The following is a 9714-nucleotide window of genomic DNA, read 5'->3' on the forward strand; positions in this document are numbered from 1 at the left end:
CTTAATCTATTACCTAGCTGGGGGATTAAGTAGGCCTTTAGAGGGAATCAATAGTGGAATACCTCCATACAAGTATGAGATACCAAACAGCTGACTATATTTCAGAGCAATCTCTAGGCTACTTTCAGCTGCAATGGGAATTGCTAGTACTAGAAAAAGTGGCAAAAACTAGTTTGCCTCAAAATTCTTAGTTGTTATAAACTTTAGCTATAAATAAAAGGAACATTTTAAGATGGTTGTGGTGTATGTTTAGTATCCAGTTTTCAGAGTTCCCAAAGCAATAGGCACAATTTATGTGCCAACCTATCTTTCCTGATGAGATCCTATGGACCTTAGGGTGCTAAAGCCTTCAATTAGCACTTTCAGAGACATTAGAAGAAATTTTCTCAGTGGTGTTTGCAGGGTGATATCTATTTGATTTAAAAATAATTATTTTTCCTCAAGCAGTCAATGCTTGGGCAGGATCGCTTATGAAAACTTTTTCATAAAGTTTGCTTATGAAAACTTTTTGAACAAACTCTGTCGAAAACTCTTTTGGGCATCTCTGCTTGCTTTTAAAGAGTTGTTGATTGCCTCAGTTCACTATCTGCTTATCTCTAAAGCCTACATCATGTGGACATGTAGTCACGAATACCAGCCATGCCTCGAGTATGCCAATAATAGCCAAAGTTTCTCAGTACTTTCAGATGAAAATGTATCACCAAACCTGCTGTATTAAATGTTCTTGCAGCAATCTAGGAGAACAACTAATGTGGAAAAATAAAAATTCTTAGGTTTCTGTCTGCAATATTTTGCCAGAGGAGTACTTTGGAAGAGTGTTTTATTTTACAGCATCCCTTACACAGGGCATCTTTGTATTGAGTGTAACAGAGCCTGACATCCGAATCCACTTGGTACCTGGCAGCTCAGTGGTATCGGGTAGCTGAAGCCATCTCCTGGTTACTGCCAGGTGAAACCCAGAGCGACTTCTTTCAGCAGCTGAACTCCACTCGACAGAAACTATTCTTCTCCACCCAGTCTTTCACCCCTGTGGAGGCTGATTCCACCCAGCACTTCCCGAGCATCACCCCGCGGCGGCCGGCGGGTGCTCGGTGGCGGTCGGGAGCGGATCAGCACCACGGCCAGCGCCCCGTGCCCCGCCGCGCGCTCGGGAATCGTGGGAGAGGGAATTCCCGACTCCGGGCTGATGCTTTTTATGGGGACCAGACGTCAAATAAAAGGTCAAAGCATGATATTTGACCTCCTCAACTATATTTTAAACCGAGGAAAGGAAAAAGCTTTTTCCCTGACACAAATGGTATAGAAAAGACATTTCTGCATTACCATCATGCTGCTCAGAGTGTTAGACTGAAAACAATTGGTGCAGCCATAGGTTTCTTTTTTTTCTCCTCATTACAGTAAGTGGCAATTTTTTTTTTCTGCTGAGGGCAAAGGTAACTGCTGCTGATTGCCAGATCTAGTGTTAAATTAAGGAGCTGAAAGAGAAAAAGTATAAAGGGGAGGAAGTGACGCATTATGTTCAAAAAGATCCATTCTATATTTCACCCCAACTCCCAGCGAAGAAACGTGCCAGATGACATTCCTTACTGTGATGGTGCAGCTTCTGCAGTGAGACTGATCCGCAGCACTTCTATGTATGTCCTTGGAGGTGAGCAGGAAAAAGTTAGTGAACCACTAAAAAAATGTAGAAGTACAACCAGCATCGACTCTTGCTTTCAGCCAAAAGAGGAAGACAGAGACTGGATGTACTCTAAGACTCAGGACTGCTTGAAGTACCTACAGGACCTGCTAGCCTTGAGGAAAAAATACCTTGAAAACATCAATAATTTGAAATCCATGCGTATGGCTGCAGATTCTCCAGCGTCTACAAGATCATCCAAAACTGGAAAAAAGTCATTTCTTCCACTTCCTTCCAAAGAGTCTTCTAAGGTAATTTCCAAGAACTTTTGCCATGTGCTTAGTCTTAAGCAACAAAATCATTGGAGCTATATCATGTATATTGATTTTCTCCTTTATGGCTTTCAGCCAGTTGTCATTTTACTGTTGCACCATGTGAAATATTGCTAAGTATCTTCAGATTCTTTCTAAGTAGTGTAGAATTAGGAATGAATGTCTGGTCATGGAAAAAAATGTATATGCCTATGTTTGTGGGGGAGAAATATTGGGAGAGAGAAAGTAGGAAAAAGTTATGAGAGAATGGAAAACATGTTATGAAAGATCAAGCTCTGACAGACTACTTAAGTACCTTGGAGCCCTTCACTATGATTATTTATAGCTGTTAATGACTGACAAGTGCAGTAATCCCTGGATTTCCTGGCAGTCTTCTTATTGACAAAATCACTTACACAAAATAATTATAAATTCACTGAAACAAAGAGGTTTTTTTTTCTGAGTAGTCAGTTAACTTGTCAGTGCTACATTTAGCATCATGCAAGATCTACTGGTAGGATGTGGGGCATGAGGAATTCTTAAGAGTTATTTTCTCTGTTCATGAATAAGTTGGTAGGTCATTTCTAGACAACGTAATTCTTCACCCTTTACTGTAATAATACTACAAAAAAACCAAACTGGAATCTTTGGTGCAGATTATTTTCACGTATCCTAGAAATAAAAGCTTTATAGATTTGCATGTCACTAGTTCAGTGTTTACTTTGACTCTAGACTTGATTCAGTGAGGATAAAACAAAGGACTGCAGCAAGAGGGATGATCTGTTTAGGTAACATGACTGCAAAAAAGAATTCAACAGGAGGCTCACAGGCTGCCCAGTGCAGTCTTTAAGCTGGATAATAATGGGGATGGTGGGAAGAAGTGATGTGTGGCTGAACTTACTAATTGGGTCAGGTTGACTTTAAACAATGTTGCTGCCATATTTAGATGTTCTGTCACAGCAGAACGTCAGAATGGTTTGTGAACTTCTGAGATTTGCTGCTGAAAATACTGCTTAAGAAAAATACCAGAAGTTTGACTTGTTTTTTGGCAAACAATTGGATCTCCTACAGTCTGTAAGTAAGAGTGTAATAAGGCTAAGAGTGCTGTCATCTGACTTTGGGCAGCTAGCCCCTGTGTATGAACAGTCCTGGTGCTGACTGGCATGCTCGCTCCATGAGCCATCCCCTTGGAAGCAGACTGGAACATCAGCAGGATATGTCATCCGCATGAATCATTCTTGCCAACACAAATGTCAGGGTCACAGCTGCACACCTCTGGCTTTGTTAAAATTAGGGAGAAATCAAGAAGACTTTTACTAGATTCAGACTATTCTTCTTCCTAAGTACATATTTTATGTCCACAGCTTGCAAGGTTTGTGTTATGACCAGGCTTGAATGTTTTTGTCCCAAGCTACCTGTTCTTGTTAAATTATCTGTCAGTGGAAATTCACTTCTTTCTCTAACCTGCCGTGTGATTTATAGGAAAGTAATTTGTCCAGACAAACCTGTCCTCATGGAAGTTTTGATCCAAAGATCCCTGGGTCCTGGACTACAGACTGACCATGGATTCAAAATGTGCCACTTGTGTCTAGTGGAAGGAAAGAATAGAGGGGTGGGTCAGTTGCTGGGAACACATAAGCAATTCTTTAAAATGCCTTTTAACCAATAAGGGCTTAGTCATAATAGCACTCACTATTTCCAGTAGATGTGTGGTAGCAGCTATCTTTTATCACTTCTGAGGATGTCAATCAACCCATAATGTCAGGAGGGGAATCAGCTAGTTCATCTCTCTGCCTCCACAGAACAGGGAACAAGCTGGTCCTTCAGAAGTGTGACATGGCCTGTATCCTTTTCTCTCACTGAAACCCAGGGTAGCAATTTTCTGAGCTGGTATTGCAGCCTGACAATATACCTGACTTGGACTAGCAAGGAAAATAAATGTCCCTTCATTAGGTAGAGCCTGGCAGGAATTATTCATCCCATATGTACCTTCAGAATCACTAACCAAGATTTTATGACTCCTTCAGCATTTATAGATAGGCATTTGCTTTTTCATCAAGACAGGCTCCTAATTTTAAACCGTGTGGCTTTCCTGTGGGAATTATCACAGTGTTGAATGACTCATATTTTAGCGCACACCATCCTTTTTAATTTCAAAAAAACTTCAGCAATTCAGATCTGGATTAATTTCACCTCACCTAGGAATTTTAATAAGATGCTTAAATTAGTAACAAAGTTACCCCTCAATTTCTTTTCAGCTGAGAGAAAGAGCTGCCTGCAGAGGAGGGTTCAGCCTACTTAAGGCCTGACTCATCTTCTGAAGGTACTGGAGCCCAGCATTAATTACAGAAGGAACCCTGCATGACCACATCTCTAATGTGTGTCTCCTTAGGAGCCTAGTGCTAGGTGAAATAAATTTGGCCACAAAGCCCAACTGTCTTATAGCCACCCAATTAATTGTCCTGGTACATGGATTCTGAGGGATTTCATAGCACCTGGCCAGTAGTGCCCAAGTGGAAGATACTTGTTTTTGAGCATGCAGCAGGATGGATATTTGTTAGACTGCTGTCCTTCTTTCTTAAATTTATTTCTTTCTTTTCTGACAGCCTTAAGTGTGGCATCAAATACATCTTTTGTATAGAGTTTTCTCATTAAGAAATCATTGTGCCCAACCCTTGTCTAATTTTTTTTCCTTTGTCTGATCAACAGGCATCCATGGAAAGAAAAGGCCCACAGTCCAGTTCAGATGTAAGAGAAGCAATAGCTTTCTTTGACTCGGTCATTGCAGACCTGGATTCAGAGAGATGGCGGAGAGTTCCTGACGTGGATCTGCCAAATGTGGATGTTGATTTTGATGGTGCGGTATAAACCAGCCAAGTATGATGGTTTTTGGTGTGCAGAGGGCAGAGGGAGGAACAGCATTGTGAGATCATGTTTGTTTAATTAAGTTATTTAATTTATCAGTTGTCCTCTAGTTTTGCTTCCCAAATCTAAGACCACTACACACAGTATGTGAAATTACAGTAATACATCACTTGTTCCCTGTTGAACAGGTGCAACCTATTTATGTATGGTCATTACATGGCAAAGGTAACATGTGCAGGGCTGGAATAGTGCTTGCCTTCTGCTCAGGGCTGAACTCCACCCTTGCATTTCTACCTCTCTTTGGAGAACTACAAAAAGTATAAATGTATTTTTCTTTTTTTTTTTTTTTTAGAAATGGCTGGGTGACTCCTTTCTAACTATCAAAAAATAAGTCATTTAGTGATTAGGCTAAAGAACTGGAGGTTTCTGTCAGAAAGGATGGGATTGTCCAAAGAAATTAAGGTGTGCCGATCTAAGGTCATCACCTCTCCTGTATAATCAGCAGAGGGATATAGATATTTCTCACCTTTGCTTCAGGCTGAGGTGAATATCTGAAGCAGGTCATTTTAGCTGTGCCCAAGGAGTGTATTGAAGGGACTAGCCCTCACATACATATTTATGCTGCAGGTGTTGAAATTCTAGATAAAATTAATCCCATCCCAGTCATATCCTGCAGTGAAACAAGGTTTGTGTCTTGACCTTACCTCCAGGAAGGACCTATCTAGCACCCTGTTCCCTCACTGTGCAGATAAAAATGTCACTAACAGACTGCTAATCCTGGGTTATCTTCTGTCTTTCAGTTGCTACCAGTACGAGTGAACACAGTTTGCATTCAAACTGGATCCTTCGTGCTCCCCGGAGATACTCACAAGATACTGCCCAAGCTGCTAAGGCTGCAAACCAATCTCAAAGAAGCAGTCAGCGGAGAACCACCAGCTCTAGGAAAAGGTTGGAAAGGCATCCCATGTACTTGCCCAAAGCTGTGGAAGGGGCATACAGCACTTTAAAATTTAAGCCTAAAACACGCAAGAAAGAATGTTGAAAGAAGAATGTTCCTTTTTCCCTTGAAGACAGAATGTATGAAACAGAGCATGCAAGACCTACATTTTTATTTTTTTTTACCACTGATCCATCACTTACACTCCAGAAGTGACCTGTGCAGTTCTTGGTGGGGGGAGGTATTTTAAGCCATGGCTATTCCAATGTTGGACTCGTATGAGGGTTTAACTCATCAAATTTTCTGTGCCTAACAATACTGCTTTGTCATTCAGCTTGGGGGGTAACTCCAGCTTGACAAGCCTTTTTTCTAGTGCTGTTACAGAAAGCAATGATTCAGAGGTTGCCTGGTGCAGTAATTTTTCTTCTGATTCCAGTACTGCAAAGCAGTTCAAGGAAGTCAGCGAATATGTTGGAGCTTCCACAGCAGTGTTTCCAATGTCAGAGCAGTGAAGCAGAATTTTCTCCTTCTGTTGCTTGTGAAAATTTGTACGTGCCATCATTGACTCTATGTTCTGAGAGTACACAGCAGCACCGAGATACACTCAGTCTGCAGTACAAGCAGAAAGGAGCTGCAGTGAGGGAATCAGCATTAGAAACTTGTGTTTGGGGGAATAGTGTGCTCCAGTGCGTTTTGTACTCTGCTTGCTATTGGAAATGGTTCTGTTGTTGGATGCATCAAAATATTCACTGCATGCAAAAATGTATGCAACTTTTTTTCATATGGTTACACCATGTGCTAGTTTTCATCTATTTTAACACCCAGCTGATGAATCTAGACACCCCAGTGTACACTAGAAAAGCTTAAAGTCATGGAGAACTTTTTTTAATAAATTGGAGCAAAGGTTGTTCTCAGGGACAGAAGACAACTTTCAGACAAAGCCACCACATCACCTTTAGATTATACCCAATATTTGGAATTCTGCTGCTCCATCATTAAAGGCAATATATTAGGACGAATGCAGACATGTTCCTCTTCATCTTAGAGGCGATATGTATTCCATGTGATACTTGGAATTAATAAGACCCTTGCTCTGCCTGTTTCACCCAGCTCATACTTTGAAGAATTTGCTAAGGCGTTTGGGATCAAGCTTTTGGTTACTTTGATTTTTTTTCATCTGGCATCATTCAGCTGGCACTGGACTATGACAGATGGATCATGGCAGCACTGGTGTGACCAGCTGGTGATTTGCTAGTGTTTTCTTGTTTCTATGATCAGTAGTTTTTGTGTCCACAGGCTTGGATGAATTTCCTAAGGCACTGGCCAACAATATAGCCCATCTGATATACCAAAACCTCCATAAACCTTGTGCCCTCACACAGAACATTTGGCAGGTGGTAATTCTTGCTGATTTGTGTTCCCAGTCTTTGGAACTATGTTATTCAAAAAGCATTTCTGCCATGGGTTGCAAGTATCTCTCTGAACTTAATGATCTAGGCCACTTTCTGTCATAAGATAGGAAAGTGCCAAAAAACCATATGTTCCTCCATTCAGAGCTGGCATCTCCTGTTTGATTAAAGCATTTTGATTCTTTTTCCAGTGATGTTTGTGAAGGGGAGGGAAGAATGTTTCTATTGCACTTCAGTTCTGGAGGTGCTTTTGCTGCTGGCCTAGATTGCATCCTCTTGAAAATGACCAATTTAAACAACATAATTGATACATATTCAAGAAGGGTTTAAATTAAAGTCTAGGTTTTGTCTCCCTGCTGTTCAGGGAGACTACTACACAATAGTCTGTATCCTTTATATTGTGTTGCTGCCTTTGTAACTCCCCAGTGCTGTACTGTCTGCCCTGAGCTGAATGCCCTTAAACTATTCTGCCTCTGAATGTGATCACTGAATTCCACTCAGCCAGGTGGGATAGCCAGAGCACAGCATGTTCCAAACACACCCCTAGGTTCTGGCATGCCTCAAGGCTGCAGTTCTGTGTATATGTGAGAGAAGGGGGACAGTGCTCAGATTTGTATATTTTTGGCAACTGTGTCATCCTGAAACTCCTTTCCAAACAGAATTTCATACTGAAGTTGCCGAGGAACATTTTTACTGAGTGTGTGGGCATCTTTTTGCTACTAGAACCTGCAACATGGATGGGTGCTGACAGAAAATCTCACCATCTTGTTTGAGTTACTATAACAGAATTAGGCATGTGCATAATTAAAATACTGATGAGAACAAAGAAGAAAAGGATTCCAACGTTTTTCTGCCCTGGGCTGTGTTTCATGTTCATAGTGCCAAGGTTTTATGCACTGGAGTAACTGATCTCTTTGCTATTGTTTTAAGAATGCATTTTGATGTGCAGAACCAGATTGCTTCAGCATGTGCGACCTTCCCTGTAACCGCTTGTCTATCCTTGTAAAACAGAGACATCTCTGGTCATCTGGCTGTGACAGAGGGTGAGGGTCCCCCTGCTGTCCAGCACAGAAGCTTCAGTGTGAAATTGGGTTTGCTTTTATGAATAAGAGACAAAGGGGAGAAAATCAGAGTCATAATTTCCACTTGGATTCTGTGATTTTTTTTTCCCCTTTTCTTAAAGTTCACTTCAAGCCAGTCATCATCTTCAGAAATTCTAACTAAGCAAGTAAAATAAACTAGTTTTTCTCTGAGAACATGTTCTATCATCCATACCATGAATGCAGGCACCTTCCTTTTCCTTCTAACATACTAGCTCTTGTATGCTCCTCACTGAACCTGGCTCAGCTCCAACAGAGCTATGGAGAGCAGTCCCTACAGCTCAGGGCACTCTCGGGGCAGGTGGGAGCTGAGGGTTCAAGGGCCTTGTGCTACCTGTGCTAGAGCAGGCAGTTAAGCAGAAAGGGAGCAGGAGAGAGAAAAGCAGAGCATCTCCATCCCCAGTGTCAGCTACCTCCTCAGAGAAGGATTTAGTGTGGATGGCAGCACTTTCTGCTTTAGCCCAGGACAGAACCCTACCCCTGCCTGGCACTGGCTCACCCTAGGCAGCTTTCTACACAGTTTCCAGGAGCAGTTGGTTGCCCTACAAAAGTGCTCCCCATCTGCACTGAATCATTCCCTCACGGCTTTGCAGGCAGAGCTCTCTGCATGGACACTGAAGGGATTCTCTCTGTCAGGGGTATGTCCTCTAGATGACCTTGCTGTTATTTTATTTTCTGTATGTTATCTATTTCCTAAATGACATGCAGTTATTTTCAGGCATTGCTTCCTAGAAATTAAGCAGCTACTAGAGGTGTTCTGACAAGGCCAATCACACAGAAGAGTGGTTCATGACCAGCAGAGCTCTGTATGACCTAGATTTTTGAAGAGATTGTTAGTGAGCCCTTTGAGGCATGCCCCCAGGCCGTGGTAATGAAGGGCATCAACCAGGAGCTCTATCGATCAAGGCCACTGCGTGCAAGTGTTCCCTGCAGCACTGATTCCCAAAAGCTCTTTCCCAGAGTGCACTGGAATAATAGGCAAGATCTTTGTGGAAAATATCTCATATTTTGCTGTTTCAAATCCGGCTCAGTTGAAGTATTAGGATATGTCAGGTCCCTCTAGCTTGTGTCATTGCTGAGTACTAGCTCTGAAGGGGCCCTGGCTACAAATTTCTGTGACACCACATGCCCAGCTGTCTTGCAGAAACTAAGGACACTGTGTACAAGAATCCAGTAACTGAAGAGAGGTGAAGTTTGTTGAAGAAATCACGTCCTGGAGGATTCAAAATAATTTTGTCCTTTTCTGTTGAGCAACTCAGTGTAATCACAATGCATGTAAGCAAGGTAAAATTCTAATGGTCTTTGGCAGAAACAGAAGAAATATAGACAGCTAATGGAAAGTTGGCAGCTGGACAAGATGTATGTTCTGGTTTGAATCTTGCAGTGCCATAAAGTTACAATGAAGGCAGAAGGTGTCAGCATCGCCTTGAGTAATGCAGGAAGTCCTCCGAGGTAAGGCATAGGAAAAAGATGT

The 9714-nt window shown here is 41.9% G+C and overlaps 1 protein-coding gene across 1 annotated transcript; it reads left to right on the top strand.

The window, feature by feature from the left end:
* The first annotated feature begins 1119 nt into the window (after positions 1 to 1119).
* On the top strand, positions 1120 to 8363 carry C2H13orf42 (chromosome 2 C13orf42 homolog). The gene is made up of 3 exons (XM_088159635.1): positions 1120 to 1929; positions 4639 to 4786; positions 5595 to 8363. The coding sequence occupies exons 1-3, from the start codon at positions 1516 to 1518 to the stop codon at positions 5834 to 5836; spliced, it is 804 nt and encodes a 267-aa protein (XP_088015761.1). The 5' UTR covers positions 1120 to 1515; the 3' UTR covers positions 5837 to 8363.
* The last annotated feature ends 1351 nt before the right edge of the window (positions 8364 to 9714 follow it).

This window comes from Sturnus vulgaris, chromosome 2 (assembly GCF_052056855.1).
Source record: "Sturnus vulgaris isolate bStuVul1 chromosome 2, bStuVul1.hap1, whole genome shotgun sequence".
Taxonomy (NCBI): domain Eukaryota; kingdom Metazoa; phylum Chordata; class Aves; order Passeriformes; family Sturnidae; genus Sturnus; species Sturnus vulgaris.